The sequence below is a fragment of the Passer montanus genome, unplaced genomic scaffold (genome assembly GCF_014805655.1).
Source record: "Passer montanus isolate IOZ18808 unplaced genomic scaffold, ASM1480565v1 scaffold69, whole genome shotgun sequence".
Taxonomy (NCBI): Eukaryota; Metazoa; Chordata; class Aves; order Passeriformes; family Passeridae; genus Passer; species Passer montanus.
The window spans coordinates 211348-232120 of record NW_024372036.1 but is presented as its reverse complement, the minus strand read 5'-3'; the positions used below and the strand labels follow the sequence as shown (position 1 = coordinate 232120).

Genomic DNA, 20773 nt, shown 5'->3' with positions numbered 1-20773 from the left:
TTAAATATCACAACTTTATGGAAAAAACTTTCTGTATTTTTGTTCTCAGAAATGTTTTTGTTACTTAGCACTCAATAGATCCAGTGTATTTGCCTCAAGACCTGGTATTTGTCCAGTGAAGGATATGGAAACATTTGATTATCCTTGCACGTTCGATACTGAATGTCCAGGGCTGAAAAAATGCTGCAGCTCATCCAAAGGAGCAGGCTGTGTGGATCCCATGCCAGAGGGTATGTTACTGATAAATTCAACACTGCTTCTAATAGAAATATCCTTAATTTTCCCTCCTGAGGGTGGGAGTGGGCAGGAAAACTGTTACCATAGCTCTTCCTAAAACAAATACGGGATTGTGCCTTGGATGGATTCCAGGAGGTTCGGCTTCAGTGCCTGCACCCCTGAGCACTGAGTGGTGTGTGGATGCTGTGGGTCCAGCAAACCTTCCCTGGCTCCTCTGCCTGTGGCATATGGCAAACGAGGCCAAGCTGGGCTGTTTGTGGGCCCCTCAACGTTTGCCAAGTGAAATCTTGCCTGGTTTCCTCAGAGCCTCCCTGAAGCTCTGTCTGCTTCTGTAGCAGCAGACCTCAGATGACTTGGCTGTTTTATTTCCTACACTGCAGGGAGGATGTTCTGGTACAACGTGACAGTGCTTGTGAAAATGGATTTTAATGAATTGATCCGGGTGGATTCCCACCTTCTGAATCATTCCCGCCTTTTGCACTCCGTGGTATGTACAAAAACAAACCCTTCCCTCCTTGTGCCCACGATTCTGTTACTCAGGGGCCACTCTTTGCTCCCCCTTTGCTCTGACCCATTGATATTTTTTGGCTCTATTTCTGATTATTTCTGTATTTCCGATTACTGAATGTCAGCTGCATCCTTAAGCAATCCAAGTCACATTGATGTATCACCTTCTTTAGCAAATTTTTCAGGTCTCTTCCAAGGGCAATTTAAAGACATACTGAAATGAAGGGGGTTTTCCTGCTAAGTAGTGCTTGCTCCAGTTTTGTTTCAGTTCAGGTTTTGGGCCTATGACAGACTGGGACCAGACTTCAAGACCTTCAAAGCATGATGTTTTTGATATGGAATTTTAAGTTAAGCCTTTCCAAGACAAACCTATCTGCCATAACTTGCTGGCACTGATGGGCAGGAGAACAGAAATGATAACAACAGCATTGGTGTCATTCTTCCTCCCATCTGATTTCCCCTTCTCATATCCTAAAAAAGCAGGAAACCTGGTCCTGTTGCTGTGTAGTGGGGAGTAGGGGCAAAGATCCACCAAGGCTTTTACGATATGGAATTTTAAGTTAAGCCTTCCCAAGACAAACCTATCTGCCATAACCTGCTGGCACTGGGCAGGAGAACAGAAATGATAACAGCAGCATTGGTGTCATTCTTCCTCCCATCTGATTTCCCCTTCTCATATCCTAAAAAAGCAGGAAACCTGGTCCTGTTGCTGTGTAGTGGGGAGTAGGGGCAAAGATCCACCAAGGCTTTTACATCTTGGTCTAAAACAAGCAGTGTGAAAGTCAAACACTTTGAAATGGGGAGTTGAGGTGAAGCTGTTCAATGAGCTGCTCCTCAGAGTGTCCTGCTGTCTGTTCCACTGACTCTTAATGCTCAGCCCACCAGCAGATCCATTCTCCCATTCCTGACTCTCAGCTGGGATGGCTTGGTCTCTCTGGGGTCTCTCTTAATCCCACCCCTCATCCTGAGTCCATTGCTTTTCCTCTTGTTTCTTTCTATTCCCTTTGCCAGCAGTCCAGTTAGCTGTTCAAAGTAAGGAGTGTTGGACAGCTTTATTGCAGGTGAATTGTAGTGGCATGTGTAATTTATTGTAATCCACTTCCTCATCCTGAGTCTATTGCTTTTCCTCTTTTTCTTTCTATTCCCTCTGCCAGCAGTCCATTTAGCTGTTCAAAGTAATGAGTGTTGGACAGCTTTATTGCAGGTGAATTGTAGTGGCCTGTGTAATTTATTGTAATCCACTGAGACTTTGCAAAGTAGGATTTTCCCACCTCTTCCTGGGTTACTCCTTGTCTTAGTTGGAACAGACAGGTGTCTGCTAAGGAAGGCAGACCCAGGACACTCCTTCTGCCAAAGCATTTTGAGATCAGCTCCACACCCCCCTGAACTTGGCATTTCTGTAACATAAATCTTCTGTGAAATGTGAAAATAAGCATTCATCTTGCATAAATACAGGCCTAAACCACTTTGCCACGGTTTCTGAATTTCTTCCTACACTCAGATTATGATAATAAGCCCTGCATAATTCATGTGCTGGGAAATGACCAAGGTGCTCCAGTGTCTGCTGCCCTGTTTTCCAGATCACTGGCGCATTGCAGCCCCTGAATGCCTCTGTGCACCACATCCAGAGTGACCGTGGGGACATCTACGCTGGGACAGTGGCCTCCCAGCTTCTCCTGGGCATGCACCATCCAGCTCCTCTGGCAGAGGTTTCCTCCTCCCTGCAGGCCATGGTGAAGCGCGTGTATGAAGTGATTGACACACAAGTGCAAGGTCACTGACTGTAATCCTGTCACATTTTAGGGGCTTTGTCCCTCTTCACTTGGGATCTCATTTATATCACCATTAATTTGCTTTTAAAGGTAGCACAGAGGATCTTGCAAACTTTGCAAACACAGCCCTGACCTTTCTGTTATAGGATGGAGAGTTAATGATTATTTTGGAGTGAATAGTTTGGAAGGGAATGCCTCTGAACCCTCAAATTTATTTTCGCCCAGTAACATAGTTTTCAGATGAAAAAGCAAATATATGCATATTTGTAGCACAATCCTTAGTTTTATTAAACAGGCTCTTAAAAACCTGTTTCTTGGGAAGCAAATATATTATCCAGTGCCTTGTATGAAACAAGTAATATTTATAGTCTTTTAATTACTATAGCACATTACTACATACTTTTAAAATGTTACATAAACATTTCAATATATTAATTTTAAATTATGTCAAGCTACTTATTGCTCTGCAGTTGTCTGAACATTTTCACTCCTGAAATGCATTATTCTTATTCTGTGTTTGCTCAGTCCAGCTTTCAGTGAAATCAGTGGGTAGTCTTCCTTCCTCCTGTGCTGACATCTCAGGTTTGGATGGTATCCTACAGGTGTAAGCAGGAGCTGCCCCCAATTGTCCTCTAATTCCAAAGAATTGGGGTAAAAAGTGTTAGGGTGGTAACATCCAGATTGGCTTTAACAGCATTACTGCAGATTTACACTGAATTTATCATAGCCAGAGTCTACACACAGTTCAGATCAATCTTGATGCTGCTCCCAATATCTGTGCAAGGTGTGTTGTTCTTCCTAGATGTCAATGAGTGCTCCTATGCTGAATTCAATGCTTGCCCTGAGAAAAGCAGCTGTGTAAACCTGGAGGGTTATTACAGCTGCCACCCCCAGCATGGACTTGCCACTGTCATCCCTCACTGGCTGAGCCCAAAGAAGGAAGGTAAGAGATGTGGGTCTCACCCTGGGAAGTGCTGAGGATGTTCCTGAAGGACTTTGTGCTCCTTTGCAGGAGTCACCTGCAGGAATTTCTGTTGCATGAGTGGCTCTTCTCCTCCTGTTGGAGAAAATAAACCTGATACCTCTTTCTGATTGAAATGCAGAGTATTTATTTCACATTCCCTTGTGTTTCCTCTATTTCACCCTCAGCTGTCCTCACTCGCCTGCCAAAACCTAAAACTTCAGACCCTCCTGCTTCTCAGAGCAAGTCACTTGTTGTCAGTGCACCTCCCCAGCCTCTTGAGAAACAATTAATGGCATTATTTATACCATTTTCTATTTTCCTGTTTTGACTGCAGCCCAGACTCAGTGGTTGTATGATCCCCCCCTGAGCTCCTGCACTGCTGCTGAGCTCTCTGCTGCAAGCAGCTGGAGTTTGGCACTGGCTGAAATAATTCCTTGTGGTACCAGCTCAGCAAAATGTACTTACAGCCCACAGACATCAATGGGCCTGCTAATAGGCTTTAAGATAATGAGATGAATAACTGCTTGCAGATTCTATGCTTTAATTAGAAAACAATTTTACAATCCCTTAATCTCAAAAAATTAAGATAATGTATTACTTTATGCTTTTGTGATATGATAACACTTATTATTTATTTCTATTACTTATATTGCTGCTTTTCATGTGGAAAACCTGAATGGTATTATTTTGGATTTGTTTCCTTAGAAGTACTCTAACTCTGATAATATGATTTTCCCCTAGGCATTGTAGCATCTACTCCAAGTTCAGTAAATGCTGTTAACACTGGTAGTAGCTCTCCTTCTCTAAGGAAATCACATCTCTTGCCCATAACCAACCAATCTACAGATGCTGGGTGCTTTAAGTAACTTTGGATTTTAATAAATGTTTTGATTTGTGATGGGAACAAACCTTGGTAGATTTGTGTTTATAGGGGTGATCCAGCCCTTTCAGGCATGAGTTATTACAATCCTTTTAACAACACCCTGTTCTTCTGTGGGAGGAAATAGATTTAAGTTGTTCTTTGAGAGATCAGAGAGACAGGCTGGATATTCTTGATGTTCATCCACGACTTCTGATCGAAGCTGAAGCCAGAGGAATTAAACGGAGGCCCCTCTAGCACAGGAGGGAGTGGCTTTGGGGGTGTTTGGCAGCCACCTGGCTCAGAGTGCTGGAAACAATGTGTTCTGTTGAAGCAATTTATGAAAACAACATTTTCTCCTTAGTCTAACCATTAGCACGAAGGACCTGAAGCTGTGGCAGCAGCAGGCCGTGGTCTCTGGGTTAGTGTGGGGTGTGATGCTCACTTCTCCTGGCCCCAGCTCTCTCCAGCAGAGATGTCTTGTCTGGGTTCTCTCTCTCAAGCCAGACAGACTGGCTCTGCTGCAGGGCAACTCATCCTGCCCAGTTTGAACACCTCCTCCTCCCAGGACAGGGATCATCTCTGAGGGGCCCTGTCTTTTCCCATTGACATGACAATGATTGCACTGGACTAGAGTGGAATGACAGGTGAAGTGCTGCCCACCACTCTCCCCCAGCCTCTGTTAGCTGGGGTCTGGGGGGTTTTCCAGGATAAATCCAGGCAACCTTTGCCTGAACACCTTGATTAAAGTGACAAGGAGGCAAAGCAGGTGTCAACACATGTAGAGTACCCAAAGCCACTCTTCCAAACTTATTGCTGTTGCTTGCACCTGTAGCTTGCTGGCTGATTATTTCTGTGACTGGAGATTTGGAGGAGATTAGGTTGTCCACAGGGATTGGGGCTGCCTCATCCCTGGAAGTGTTCAGGGCCAGGCTGGATGGGGCTCTGAGCAGCCTGCTCTAGTGGAAGGTGTCCCTGCCCATGGCAGGGGGTGGAACTGGATGATCTTTAAGGTTCTTTCCAGTCCAAACTATTCTGTGATTCAACAGAAATGCGTATAGTAAAAGGAAATAAAAAGGTTAAACATTAAATCAGTCACTCTAGTGGGATGGTTCATGGATGAGGGGATCTGCTGGTGTGAGAGGGGCAGATTCTGTCCTGACCCTACTGACTGTCAGAGTGCTTGTCTGTAGTGGAGTTAGAGCAGCACAAGGTTTTAATACTGAAATGTTGCTTTTTCTGTGCCAACTCCTGCAACAGATCCCTCTGCAGTTACAAACCATCGGATCCTCAGCGTTACCAGCAACAGCTTTGGAATGTCCTGGCTTGTCAGTTCCACTCTGAACCACACTTTCCAAGTCCGGGTGGCCAAGGGCAATGAAACTGTGCAAGACCTGAAGACAGAGGAAACGCAGATGGATGTGTCCCACCTGGAAGCAGGTGTGATGTATTCAGTAGAGATCAGCTATGAAACTTGTGGAAAAACCATTATCTCCCGTCAGAATGTTAAAACAGGTAAAGAAACAGTTTAAAATACATATATATAATATAATATATCTCTATCTTCTCCATTCTCCTCCTTCCATCCCCATTCCCTTGCAGTTCAGCAGTGACCCTTTGGTCCTCACTGAACAACTTCTTCAGCACTTTTTATCTCATCTACTGCAGCATTTATCCAATCCAGAATATCAGGCAGCAGGACTTTGGCCTTAGTTGATAAAGCAGTGCTGGAGCTGATTAGCCTATTACAGATATCAGGCTAAGCTAGCTATAATTATTTTTTAAAAATTTATTTCTTTGGTGCTGACACTGCTTTCTGCTGCCACCCATCTCCCAGCAGGCCTCGTTTTTCCCTGGTTGATGGCTGTGGCCAGAGGGAAATGCAAGCAACTGGTTTGTCAAGGGCTCAGCTGAGCTAACAAGAGTGCCCAGAGGAAGGGCAGATTCTGCTGAGTAAAGGATTAAAGAGAATTACAAGGACTGAGTAAGAGAGCTGCAGACTACCTGCCCAGTTCTGTTCAATTAACTGGTGGTGGGAGCTTCCTGAGGCCCTAGTGTGTTGATCAAAGATAATTTTACTTTTTCTCTAGTCTTAAATTATTTCCTAAGCCTCCATGCAAATAAAGAAATAAATCTCTCCCCTTTTTTTTCAAAGAGCATGCAGTGAACTCTTATTACTGACCACAGTGGGAATGCTGCTGTTCATGTTTATCCCTAAGAGCCTTCCCTTTGATGAGATGAGGGATGACTCCAGTTTGGGTCAGAAGGAAATTACTCTCTTTGTGGAGGGAAAGTAGGAGGTCTAGTGGTTATGAAAACAGAGAGCTGAACTTCAGAGTATGAAGTTGGAGCACTTGAGAGAAAGAAAATTTTTCCAAGGATCAGTCCAAGGAGTAACAGCCTGGGAGTGTTTATACAGCACAAAGCACTTAGAGATTCCTTGGCTCTTGGTTTTGGCTCCTGTGCTCTGTACAGTATCTGTCAGGGCTCACCACACACACAAGGGATATGCACAGCTTTTTGCTATATTTTCAATTATATTTACTATCCCCACTACCAAGATCAGGAAAATAAATAAATGTAATCTGTGACTGGTGGGCCAGAGATGAGCCCATGGACAATTCAACCCTGGGTGCAACTTCAAGGCAGGAGTTATGTAGGGCCAGGCCCAGGTGTGTGTAAACCCACACATAAAGTATGTGTACACCCAGTTCTCATGCAGTTGCAATTAAGCACCAAAATATCTCTTTATACCTGATATAAGTGCATTTTCTCAATGTATCAGAAGCTTGTAGGAGCCTATTTTTTAATTTCATACCAAACTCTCTCAACTTTTCTTCCATCAGCTGAGATTTTGGTGCAGGTACATAAATTTTAACTGAATCCTTTCCTACTTTGTCAGTGTGTTTTAATGTTGTGTTTTGCAGAGGCCAAGATATTTGATGTTACTATGAGGATTCTCAACTACAACTTCACTGATGATTTCCATAATGCCAGCAGCTCAGCATATGAGGCATTTTCAAGGCTGTTGCTTACAGAGGTAAAATGACTATATCTCTAGGTAATATATATATTTTTTTTAATGTAAACTTTATTTAATCTAATAGAGGATTTTATGCCTGGATTAAATGTTCCTTCAAAAATCAGCATACTATTTCCTGTGACCTTTCTTTACAATTACAACAAAATTCAACTGACTAGAGAGATCAAGCCCTTGGCCTTGTTAGCAATGAATAATATAATAATAATAATTTATTATTATAAAATTTATATAATAATAATATAATTTCTTTATAATACAACAAAATTCAACTGACTAGAGAGATCAAGCCCTTGGCCTTGTTAGCAATGAAGCCAGTGAGAATTTTCCCTTGCAGAAGAGTGAAGGAATTATAAATGCAGGCATGCAACAGGGGCTTCTTTCCTTGGATCTTTAATTTGGCAATAAACTCACAGTAAATTAACTCGAGGCTTTTAAATGGATTATTGAAATGGCATTCCTGGCATTCATTTCAGCACAGTCTGCTCAATAAATGTCTTACTCCTCTTAAATAAATAGTTGTCTGCCTGCTCTCTTTCTTCTTTCAGGAAAAGTATCTGGATCAGGCTTTCTTCTCCAGCCCCATTCCTTGCCTGCACATGTGTGGCCACTGTCCACAGTCAGGTGTAATCAGCCAGAAGCAAAACTTGAGTCATGAAGTCTGGTGGCAGCTCTGAGCTTCCCAAAAAAGGGGGAGGTTTCAGATGGAGCAATCTCCTACAGTTCTGCTACACAGAACAGGGCCCACACAGAGGAACTGGTAGGAACTGGGAACTCCACCCAACACAAGGCTTCCCCAAAACAAAGGGTGACTTGTAATCATGAATTTAAATGCAAGAGGAAACCCCAAAACAATAATGGAGGTATACATTCAAGGGCAGCAGAGAAGGGGCATTTGCCCAACAGAAATTGCAAGTTGAACCTCCTCACGTGTCTTTATGTCCCACAGTTGCAAGTTGTTCACTTTTGTTGTGTAGGAAGATTATTGTGAGTGAGTCTTCTTCGAGATTAATGCAGACCTCATTGGCTTCATCAAGTTGGAAGAAAAAGCAGCATTGCTCATCTGTGTTGCTTCTGCCTCCTTGGGTGTTTGTGAGCACTGTCATTTCTTCTCTCCTCATTTTCTTGCCTCTCTACCCTGATGTGAGCTTGGACAAGCAACACAGCTTGTTTGTAGGGATCTTTTTGAGCAAGCTCTGACTGAATGGGAACAAAGCTGTGCTGATTTATGTCTCTGGATTTGTGCTCAAAGGCACACTTCGAGGTATATGCAGCAACAAAAGGCTCAAGCAAGGAGCTGCCTTCTAGACATGTAAGGTGAAACTGCCAGCTCCTGCACAGCTCAAATACTGACAGCAGTGTGCCAGCTTCAGTGTTCAGAGTAATGCCATTTGTTCAGCTGAAGTGACTGCTCACTGGTTTGGTAATTAACCGTGATGTAATTGTGATGCTGCCTTGAAGCTGGGCTGTCTCAAACACGTTTTTTGAAGTTATCCACCTCCATTTTTCCTGTCTCTCATCCTGAGGTTTCTTTATTATTGGACTGGGCTGCAGGCTGAACTTGAAGTGGGGAGTTTCAAATGATCCCGGGGAACTAAAGCCATGCCCTCACTTGTAAATGAAACAAAATGTATATGTGACATATAGAGATAACATCAAAGCTCTGCTGCACACACGTACCAGGACAGTTCAGCTCTGATGCAGGCAAACAGGGCCAGGGGGAATTTTGCTCCCTTGAGCCAAAATCTGGAGCTTGGTTCATTAAGACCAGTGGTCAGATGGATACAGTTTTGTTTTCAAAAGTATCATAGAATTATATAATCACAGAATGGTTTGGGTTGGAAGAGGCCTTGAAGATCATCCAGTCCCAAACCCCTGCCATAGGCAGGGACACCTTCCACCAGACCAAGGTGCTCAGAACCCTGTCCTTGGACACTTCCAGTGATGGACATCCACAGCTTCTCTGGGCAACCTGTGCCAGGGCTTCACCACTCTCACAGCAAAGAAGTTTTTCGTAATATCTAATCTAACTCTACTCTCTGTCAGTTTGAAGTCATTCCCCCTTGTCCTGTCACTCCAGGCCCTTGTAAATAGTCCTGCCTCATCTTTCCAGTAAGTTCCCTTCAGATACTGGAAGGTCACATTTAAGTCTCCCAGAGCCTTCTGCTTTGCAGGCTGAACAATCCCAATTCTGTCAGCATTTCCTGACAGCAGAGCTGCTCTGATGCTGCTGCCTCCTCTGGGCTGGCTCCAGCAGCTCCTCATCCTCCCTGTACTGGGCCCCAGGGCTGGAGGCAGCTCTGCAGGTGGGGTCTCACCTGAAGGGGGCAGAGGGGCAGAATTCCCCCCTCTCCTGCTGCCCACGCTGATTTTAGTGAAGCCCAGCACACAGAGGGTTTCTGTGTCCCCAGTGCACACAGGTAGGGCGTGTACAGCCTCTCATCCACCAACACCCCCAAGTCCTTCCCAGCAGGGTTGCACCAAGGAGACTTGCATTGCCTTGTGCCACAATAATCGCTGAAAAATAAGATTTCTGAAATACAACTTTTCTTTTTCCAGTATCTTATATGTTGTGCTTATATAAATATTTAAAGAGGTTAGCTCCCTAATTGTCAATAATTCTCTCCCTTTGTTCAGCTTGAAAATTCATTCCCACCCAACATTTCTGCCTTGTACAAATCTGGGAAGCTCAAAGTGCAGATTGAATCCCTGGCAGCAGGAAGCATCATTGTGAGGCTCAGAATCACCGTGCAGGATCCTGAGTTTCCAGTGGATGCCTCCACATTTGCCCCAGTGCTTTCCTACCTGCACAATGGCTCTGTGCTTGTGGTGGACCAGCAAAACACTGCAGTAGAAGGTAATTTTTTTGGGGTTTTTTTCTGGAAGAAGGAAGCAGTGTTTGTGTTTTGATCACATGCAGTATCACCAATATTCTTCACAAAATAGAGAAACAAAGGATGTGGTTTGTTGAAGAGAAAACCATGATGTGAGAATTCTTCCAGGGGTTTTATCCATAAGTCCAGAAGGGTCAGACAAAGGAGCACTGGCTGTCCCCAGGTACCCGCAGGCACTGCTTCTCCCCACTGTGGTTAACCCAAGTGGAGCCCTTGGTTTCTGTAATCATTTTCCTCCCTCTCCTCTCTGTCCCCAGCTGGAATTTTGCCATATCTTTGTCAAGCTGAAAGGCAGACAGGATTACTGTGGAATATCTGCAGCCTTAAGATCCACACGCCCTCTAGACAGTTTTGTGCTCCAAGACTGGGGGACTGTATTTGGGCCAAGGTTTAAGAAATCTAACATCTTCCCTCCAGAAACCCAGCCAGAGTAGATCCACACACCCTCTAGACAGTTTTGAGCTCCAAGACTGTATTTGCACCAAGGTTTAAGAAATCTAACATCTTCCCTCCAGAAACCCAGCCAGAGGAATTCCCAAATGTCCTTGCTGTGAATAGGACTGAAGAAACACGCATGGAATTTATGTTAAACCAGGCCTTTGTTTGATCTTCAGTAATCACCACTTTTATCTTCAAAGGACTGAGTTCTGTCCTCAGGTTTCCCAGCTGGCAGAGACAGCAGAGTTCAGAAAGTTGCCAAAGCCAACAGAATGGGTTATTCGTCTCTCTTGGTGTGTTGAGCCTTTCTGAGCAGGAAAAACTCCCTTTGGAGTTGCAGAGCATATGCAGGTTAAGGAGAACGGGACAGGAAAAAACCAGGAGACAAATTGCACTTGAAGCCTACAAATATCATAGTGGCAGCTGAATTGCAAGATGCTGATGTGTGCCAAAATACTTTGTAAATGTTATTGATCCTGGGACCAAAAGGCTGAGGAAGAAGAAGGTGATGGCTCTGGACTGGTCACTTTAGCTGCAGAAGACCAGGTGGCTTCCAGTAGCACCACACTTATCCAGGGGCACAGCCAACACCTCCACTCCTCCTTAGGGGCTTAGAAAAGGGGTTTATTTATTAGCTCTACTCAAATAAGAGTTTCTTCCACATGAGTTTCCTAAGTAGAAAATGAGGAGTGAAACACAGGAAGGAAGGATTTGTATAATGGGGTGTTTTGCTTCCTGACCCCAGAGAGCCTTAGGACATGACCTTTGGCAATAAGCCCACCCAAACCCTGTCCCCTGGATCCTCCCTGCAGCCTGGCCCACCACCTGGCTTTGTGCTTGGTTTAGTGACACTCCATTCAACTGTGAAGAGCAGGGATGAGCAGTCAGAAGGGACAGCACAACTGAAGGGAGTGGACCAGATCTCTGAGAAGATCCATAAATTATTAAGTTTATTGCCATGATGAATAAAGGCAATAAAATCTGTTTTGTGGGGCATGGTGAGAGAAGAGAAAGGGATGTGTGCTGAGTCAGGCCCAAGATCTTTCTAGCACAATGTCCCAGACAGAAGCCAATTTCTGGAGAAAGCATCACCTCCCACAAATTATCCCTTAGCCAACAACTGTTTTCAGCTCCAGGACTCCCTGGATCCAGAACAATTTTTTTGGGTTTGTTTATCCACCATGAATCTCCCCATCAAATCAGATTTTTAAATCTTTAGCATCTGCAAAATCATTTGGCAAGGAATTTCACAGATTTTTACCCTTTGCATGTACCCCTTTCAGGTGTATAATAGGTAATCAGAGTGAACACAAAGGTGGCTTTTTAATAATTTTTGGACTAGGACTGTTGGTTGAGGTGTGTGTAGGGCAGTGCCAAATGTGAAGGGCCAGATAGGTGCCAAGAGTGCAGAAGGAGAGCTCAGAGCAGACCGTGGCTGAGATGTGAAGGTTTGGAGAGGAAAAAAGTGCACAAGTGATGCACCAGTCAGTGCCAGCGTTTTGACCCGATGCATGATTGGATGTGGCCGTCAGGGGTGAAGGAATTTGCTTAAAAAGCTGTGCTTAGTGAGGAGAAAGGAAACCCTCAGAGACAATGGAGGCAGTGAATGTAAGTGATTTGGCAATTAGCATCTCTCAGATGGTGTTGGAAGCCACGAAGAGTCACAATTATTTCATAGCAGAGTTAGGAATTAACGAGATTTCGTCTCTGGTGTTCAGTCAATCCTGCACCCTTCTGCATTCCCTCTAAGTGGCTTAGGCTGGAACATAATAGGCAACTGCTGGCCATAGGCACATGACATTGTCTAATGGAGAGTATCGTGGACACAGCAATTACCCAATGACAAAAAAAGTAAAAAGAATTGAAATATTAGCTAGAAGGAAGGAAAAGCAAGCAGAAAGATGAGTGTGTGTATGGGCATGCCCACGGAATGGGACATTCCTTTGTTTCAGAGCAATAATCACCATCATTAATCTGCCAGTTTGCAGAACAAGCACTTCTGTTAATTTGTTATTCAGAACAATTTTCTAGCCTCTGATCAGAATGATTTGTCCCAAGCAGTTTTTAGCCTCATTTGCTGCTCTCCCTCTTTCAAGGCCCTGAGGCAGAAGGTGAGTGCACAAGGCAGCCACACAGGGAGGGCTCACCTGGGATTCACTGGAATTATCCCTGTCCAAAGGACTAACTCAGCCCTTGCAGATTTGCTGGAACAGGGTGCGAATGGCAGCACAAGACTCCAGATAAGTCCCTCAAAAGAGAAGAGACTCACAATAAAATAGGTCCATAACTGCATGAAAAGGTCCCTCTAACTGATACAGAGCAGCTGAAATCAGACACAGGAACACCCTTAGAGCATCTTCATGCATTGATGAATCAGGATGTCTTTTCTGACACTGCCAGAAAGAGGGTCACAGTTTTACAGCATTACTTTTGAGAAGAAAAATTGTATAAAAAGAGATTTTGCCCTTGGCACTTCCTCTGTTAAGAAGAGAACAGTGCTTCCCCTGGGAGTTACTAACATCTACTTTTTATTTGAAGCAGAAGATTATTTGGATTAAGCCTCTATTTAATGTTGTATCTACTGGTAACTAGTGGTAACAGATCTATTCATTACCTGATTTTTCTGGAGGTGCTGTACACAGAACTCGGTATAGTGAGTGATTTTGATATAATTGTAGTACAAAGCTGCAGCATTTTTTTTTCACTTTAAATGTGTTTACCTCTAAAAACAATGACTTTAAAAGTCTTTACTCAGAGAAAATACTTTTCAGAGTACAAGAACAAGAGAATAACAAAACAGTTAGTGTTCTGCATCACTCAAAGCTTGGCTGACAGGTTAATAATGAAAAAGGAAGATCATAAAAGTAAATTTAAAAAGGGCTACTTAATGATTATTTCTAGCTTAATGCAGCCAGCAGGGAGGCTCTCTGACCCTTGTTCTTGTTTTGGTCCCACAGACTGGGATGAATGTGCTTCCCAAGAGAATGACTGCTCTGTGTTTGCAGAGTGCATCAATTTGATGGGCTCCTACATGTGCAGGTGCAAGACAACCATGGATACCAATCCATCCCGACCTGGAAGAAACTGTGAGGGTGAGAAAAAGGCTGGCATGTAGGGGTTTTTTTACCATGAAACATTGGAATATCTTGTGGGGTTTTACATCTGCTTTTATAACAGCTCTTCATGCAATTGCATCTTTGCAGTCTGTGGCTGAAGGGGTTTATATGACCTGTCTCTAACTAAGTAACTAATTATATAGTTTTATTTTTAGTTATCGTTATCATTATAGTTGTAGTTATATTATATAAATAAATAAATAAATAAATTCAGGTGAAATCTCTCTGAGATGCTTCTTGATAAGCCTGATAACTCCAAGGAATACTTTTCCCTCTTTTGCTATGTCTGTGGCTAATTTCCACTCTCAAAGTTGATCCACAGCCTTGCCAACCAGAACAGGAGACCCAGGAATCAAATCTGCTTCTTTGTGTCAGCCCAAACCAGATTCAATCCCACAAAAACCATGTGTTCTACACTGTGTTCATGACCATCCAAGACCTGTTGTTGTCATGCTGCCATGGGTGGTTGAGTGCCCTCAGTGCCATTTTCAGGCCAGGCCCTGGTGCCTCCTTGTCCCATTTGAGGCCCATTTCAGGGCTTGTTTTCTGTGTTGCAGGTGAGATTGTGGATCCTCTTACTGAAACTGTGTCTCCTGAAATAAGAACCCGCACGGACTTGGCTCCTGAAGAAGGCAGAAGCCCTGCAGGCCCTGCTCCCACTGCCACCACGGGGACAGCGGCTGCTGCAGGCCCCGCGTCAAGCGCCGCCCCACTCCTCCCTGCTGTGCTGGCCCTGGGTGACAAACAAGTGTCCCACAGTCCCACCAGTGCTCCTCTAACCCCTTGGCAAAAAGGTCTGGCCCCACGGATGGCTCTCAGCAGGGACAGCAGCCCTGTGGCCACGGGGGTCACCCCCAGCAGGGCACTGGCCATGGGGACAGAGGCCAGGAGCCCATGGCAGCAAAGCTCGGTGGCCAGGGCTGCTCTCCCAAACACGCCCGTGGGCACAGCCAGGCACGAGCAGCTCGGCTCACTGTGGCTGTTTCCAAATCAAACAGCCTCAGCTGCCACCAGCACTCTGAGAGCTGCTGCTGTGCCCCAAGGCAGCTCTCCAGGTGGCCCTGACACAGCTCTGCTGGCCACAGGGAACACTGGCATTGCCACCCCCAGAGCAGATGGAGAGAACAGCTCTTGGTCTGAGGGACACTCTGGAGCCTTGGGGACACCAGCTTGGCCAGGCACCTCTCCAGCCCCCAGCCTGCACCACAGTGAGTAGACATCCCATGGGGTGTGCATGTGTGGGAATTCACCTGGGGGAGAAGCAAAGCCTTGCTCAGAATTCAGAAAAAGGCATCTAAAACTATTTTTTCAATGTCAAAATTATTTTCTTGGTTCCTTCAATTTTTTCTATGTCAATAATATTTTCTGCAGGAATTGGCACTTTCTCTTTGCTAAATCAGCTTCTGAAAGTGATTCCTCTTCCTGGCAATTTAGCAGTTGCTTTTACTGATGTTACATTTCTTCACTCCAAGAGGAGGAAGCACATAAAAGAGTGCACTGAACGTGGCTCATGGCAACATTTGCTACTTGTCCTTTTGCCACACATCCTGGTTTTTCCTGCAGCCTCTGGCACCAAGACATGGCAGCAGAAGCTGTCTGTGGAGTTAATTTAGGGAGCCAGGGAGGAAAAGAACCTGCCTTCCCATTGCTCTCAGCAGAGGATGATTAGTCAGAGTCCTCCACAAATCCCCTGTGAGGCAGAAGCTGCCTGGAAACCTGAGAGACACTGCTTCAAGAGATGCAATTGAGAGCAACAAGGCTGTGAAGGTTTAATCTGTTTGGGTTTGAGCTGATGTGTTGCAGTTAATTAGGGGATTTTTCTGTTGATGGAAGCTGAATCATATTTCAGAGAGTCAGATTTGATCTTAAAATTACAGTTCTGTTTGGGATAGGAATGCTGCTGTCTCTGCCCATCACTAAATGTGTATTTTTTCCTGTAGTGTGTCACTATTCAGTTTGCCTATTTCAGTTTTGCTTCTGCTTGTCTTTATCCTGTCTCTCATGCCCTCCACATCTCTCTGATCCCAAGTCACACATTCCTCAGGTATTTTATCTCCCCCTCCCCTGTGGTCTCGTGTTCCTGGTGGTCTCCACTGGTCCAAGCCCCACTTCTGGTACTCCCTCATTCCTTTCTCCCTGGAAAACTTCTTTTTCAGCCATGTACAGCAAATTCTGCTGCTTCTCCAGCCTCTCTTGTCCCCCCAGCCCTGCTCACCAGGTATCCCCTCCTGCCATCCTGCCCTGCCTTGGGCAGCTGTGCCAGTGCCTTGCTGAGCTGCTTTCTTCTCTCCTCCTAAAAAAGATGTTTGGGGTTTGTTTAATGAAAGAAACCCATAAAATTAGCTAATTTTAACTGAAAAAAAAAGCCAAATAAAGGCTGTTCCCAGCTGGAAAAAAAAAAACAACGAAGAATTCTACACAAAAAGAGTTCAGTTTATATTCAGCCAAGTGCTTTTGCAGGGAAAGAAGCTTGTGAAGGGATTATGCCCAAGGAATAAGACCAAGAGCCACCAGAGTGGCATCTCACTAGCCTGGGGCAGGAAATCCAGAGGGCAAAAGCCAATGTTTGGTGAAGGTTCATATGCAGCTCCTCCTTGTGGCATCATCTCTGACCTGGAGGCTCAACCCCAGCCAACTCTTCATAGTCCAGTCTTCGAAATACCAGGGGGCTTTCTTAGTATTATTTGAGAATTGTTCAGAACATTTTCCCCTCTCACCTGAGACAACTGAATGTGTTTTATCCTCTAAATACCTGTGTTCACATGACAGGACACTCCATGGCAAAAAGCAAACCCAAATCCTTTGATCTGACTGTGAGTGGTGAGGATTCCTTTGGGATCAGAATGATGCTGGGATGAAGGAACCCTCCTCCAGTGCCCTGCTTCAAGCAGGCATTTCTCCCCTCCCCCATAAAGCTTTACCTGATTACTATTTCTTCCAGTACCTGTCTTTGTTCAACTGATTATTTTCCCAGTGTGAGTAGAACTTGGGTGTAAAGTGGTCCACAGAGGTTATGCAGAGCTTTATAATTCCTTCTGTTTCAAAGAAAGCAGCTAAAATGGCAGATTAAAACTCAATATAGGAGTCAGACAGTTTCAGAGCTGGAACCTGGTGCCTGATACCCTGTGGAGGTGCAGGGAGGAAAGCAGGTTGCTACACCAGAAAGTCAACAAAGAATTTTAAACTGAATCCTTAGCCAGATGATAAAGTTCTTGAGGTTTTTGGTGAAGACTATCCTGTATTTATATAAACCATTGAAACATCAGGTTTTGCTGTGCCAGGAGTGATGATTTGTTAGGAGCTGGGGGCAGAGTGAAGTCATTTTGCTGGCAATGGTCACAGCACTGGATGATTGCAGTCATCACTAAATGCATGCCAGGGGCACAAACCACACCTTGAGAAGCCCCTTCTCTGATCTCTGATCACTTCAGTGTCTGTAGTAACAATGCCAAGCCCAGAGACACTGGGAAACACAGAGAAATCAGGAAATAAAACATTTGAGTCTGCATTGATGTCATTCAGCAGATGTGAACAAGGGGGAAGTGTACACCCTGTTGGGATTCATCTCATCCCACCACAGCTGTCCAAAGTGTAGATGTGTAAACCCAGGCAGCAGCCCAGCCTTCCTCTGAGGCTGCAGGGAGGATTTGGTGCTACAGTTTGGTCCCTCTGGAGGGACTGGTGGGACATCCAGCTGAGCCTGGGAGAGCAATTCCAGTCCCTGAATAGAGCAACATCCCAGATATCCCTGAGGATCCAAGGCAGAGCTGGCAGACATGAGACCTACAGGAGGTCAGTGCCTTTCTTGAGAGCCATCTGGGGCTCAGGCAGGGCAGACTAAGATGCTGGATGATTTGGTTTTAGACTTTTGGGGTTTGGGCTACATTTCAGAGGGCTGGCCTTCTGCTGCTGTGAGTGGATGCATGTGGCCAGGGATGCTGGGCACTGTCCATGGGGTGCAGCCCATAAAGCACATATTACAGAAATTGTCTTTTTTCTTACCTTGCAGCCTTCCAGAAACTTAGTGGCACAGTTTGGATAACAAACATGGAATACTCTCCAGGCTTTAGCAATAACAGCAGTGAGGAAAATCAAACCTTTGCACAGCTCTTTGTTGATGAAGTAAGTGATGAAGAAGGATGTGACCTGTTACCTGTCTCAATAAAACCCTGTGTATGGTCTTTTTCCCCCAAAGCCTGTATAACTCATGTGTGTCCCTTGACACACCTGTAAGGTTTGGCTTCCCCTGACTGCCTGAGGCTGCAGGATAAGTGTGCAGCTGTGTTTTAGAGGAAGATCAGGATTTTGGGATTCTCTGGTACCTCCATGTCCTCTCCTGCTCCTGCCTAGTTATACTGAATTATTGATCTCCTCCAGGGGTGTGGTGGAAAGGTAATGGAACCAGCAAAGTGCTCTGATACCCTTGCCCTGAACAGCACTATCCTAATTAGCTGTATGATTGTTATTATCCTTTGTAGTAGTACCTCAGGGCTGACAGTTCTTGTAATCATCATGGATTTTGTAGCCCCATATCTGGAAAGGGAGTGGTTTCTTGAAAAGTCACCTCTGCCCTCACTTCTAATCAGAGTGCAGGATATCAAAGCACAACATGATATCTGCTGTGCCTTTAACCCTCTCAGCATTCCGGGGTGTTGCCTTTGACAGTGTCTAATATTGCAGGGAATTTGCCAGAAGTTTCTTCCTTCTGGTGCTCCCTCCAACACACCCATGCCTGGAAATCCACTGGTTATGCTGGGCTGCTTTACTGCCTCCTTTCCCTCCCCTTCACTGTCTGTGTTTTCAGAGGCTTTGATAAGCGTGGTGATAAATCCATCACTGGCACTTTGATGGATTTTCAAATCCTGCAGAGGCCTCCCAAGACTTACAGGGCACAGAGTCACCACGTGCCACTGGAACACAGCTGGCACAGGGGCACAGGCCAGGCCACAGACAACTGCAGGCAGGGAAGAGGGTGATCCATTCATCCTTCTTGCACATCAAATCAGTTTCCCTCTGCTCAGGACTGGTTTGCACCTTTCTGGGTGTGTTAGCAGAGCACAGCTTTCCTGGAGCTGTTTTGGCCCCAAGCTGTCACATCAGAAAAACTGTGACAAAACGAGAGTGATGTGATTAGCAAAGTGAAAAGGGAGCAATTCTCCACTGACCTCTCTCTCATTCAGCACCACGCTCTGCCCGAGGCTATTTCAGAGCAGCACAGTATTGGAATGAACTGAAATTCATGTATTCCCTTCATTCAGTCAGATATCTCAGTCCAGAAAATCATGGGTACTCCTATATTTAGGAAAAATTGTAAAATGGTTACTTAAAGGAACAAAGTGAAGTTTTGTGTTGGTTTTACTTGGGTCTCAAATTTTCAGGCAGAGAATGATCATTTGGGATTATAAGGAATTAGCTCCTTTTCCCAGCACTCTGGTTTTGTGGATCAGCTGGAGAGATGTGTTAGTGTTGATTCCTTCCACCTCTGAGCCACTGTAAATGGGCTATAATTGCATAGCTGCTGTAAATAATATTATAAATATTGTATTTCTAGATGCCAAAGAAAATTTAGGACAGCAGAAAGATCTGTATATTTTCTTTTCAGGTTATGAAGACCTGAAATGGATCTTTTAAAGTAAATGAGGAAAGTTTTATGAGCTTTAAAAGCACTCTCAGGTTCCAGTTAAATACAGTTTGCCAAACATTTTTTTAAACCTCTTTGGAGTCATAATCTACAATTCAGAGGATTTATAAATCCTAATGTGTATAATGTTCTTAAGCCCCAGCACTTAAGTGCCATGTGGTTAAATTGGCAGCACAGCAAATGGAAATACCATCCTTTAAATAATGAGAAGGAGGTAAAAATTTGATATGACAACCTGCACTGTCATTGTCCAGGCCAGTTCCACCACCTTTCTTGTAATGCAACTTAAAAACAACATAGCTAAAGGCAAAAAAGGATTTAAGTCCTGGGGTTTGTTGTTTTACAAACACCCCAGTTTGTGTTTTACGACATCCTCAACAAAATCAGTTGGGAAAGCAAAAGGTTTGAGTTGAAAATACATTCACTGAGGTGCAATAAATTCCCAAGTGGAAAGCTTGTTTTGGATTTGGGTGTCTTAAATTTAGCTGAATGACAAAAAGTGTGAAAGTAATAAATGATAATGCCTTATGAGTGACCCCCTCATTTGTAAGGCACATGGCCTGTGTTTGTGTAGCTGACTGCACCTAAAATGATTGCAGTTGAAGCTATATGAATGTGGAATGAGTGTAGGAACAGGGATTCAGGAATTTTCACTATTCCAGTTTAATTTCACCCTTTTGTTAATTTGAGTTTATCCAACTCCACATCCTGGAAGCTGCTGGTGATGGTGGCTGTACAGATGTGTGCTCTGGTATCTTCTCCCTGAAGGTGCAGCCAAACCACACACAGTGGGGAAGTTTTTGTTTTTGTGTTTTTCTTTTTTTAAATTTTTTTTCTCTTCAAACAATATTCTGTTCAAATTACTGTACCTTTTACTTATTTATTCCCAGTTTCCAGACTGTCAGCATTTCCTGTTTAGGTTTCCTTTGTGTGATATAGAAATTGCAGATATGACAGACAGGAAGATAATTTCTCTTGTAAGAACTCCCCATACTCAAGGGTATTATATATTGAATATTTTTTTCCAAAAAGTTCCGTCCCTCGCCCCCCCTTTTTTTTATTTTTTTATTTTTTTTTTTTTCCCTAGCCCTGCTTTTTTTATTTTTTATTTTTTTTTTTCCCTAGCCCTGCTTCATCGAGCGTTGTTTTGATAACCCAGGGTGTGGTACCTGTTGGGAAATCCTGGAGTCTCTTAGATAAAGGGTTTTGTAGTGTCACCTAGTGGCTAAATACAAATACTGTGAATGTGCCCTGACACTATTCAAGCTCTGGGTCCTGCTTTGGGAGGAAAAATAGGAACAACAA

At 44.3% G+C, this 20773-nt stretch overlaps 1 protein-coding gene across 1 annotated transcript in view; it reads left to right on the top strand.

Moving 5' to 3' along the window:
* Nucleotides 1-20773, top strand: part of UMODL1 (uromodulin like 1) — a 42906-nt gene that overhangs the window by 6372 nt on the left and 15761 nt on the right. Inside the window, exons 2-13 of the mRNA XM_039729325.1 lie at nucleotides 69-230; nucleotides 618-724; nucleotides 2325-2517; nucleotides 3319-3459; nucleotides 4222-4338; nucleotides 5600-5854; nucleotides 7267-7379; nucleotides 10017-10236; nucleotides 13669-13803; nucleotides 14385-14474; nucleotides 14913-15035; nucleotides 17837-17949. Coding sequence (XP_039585259.1) covers nucleotides 69-230; nucleotides 618-724; nucleotides 2325-2517; nucleotides 3319-3459; nucleotides 4222-4338; nucleotides 5600-5854; nucleotides 7267-7379; nucleotides 10017-10236; nucleotides 13669-13803; nucleotides 14385-14474; nucleotides 14913-15035; nucleotides 17837-17949 — 1769 coding nt within the window. The remainder of the gene's footprint in view (nucleotides 1-68; nucleotides 231-617; nucleotides 725-2324; nucleotides 2518-3318; nucleotides 3460-4221; nucleotides 4339-5599; nucleotides 5855-7266; nucleotides 7380-10016; nucleotides 10237-13668; nucleotides 13804-14384; nucleotides 14475-14912; nucleotides 15036-17836; nucleotides 17950-20773) is intronic.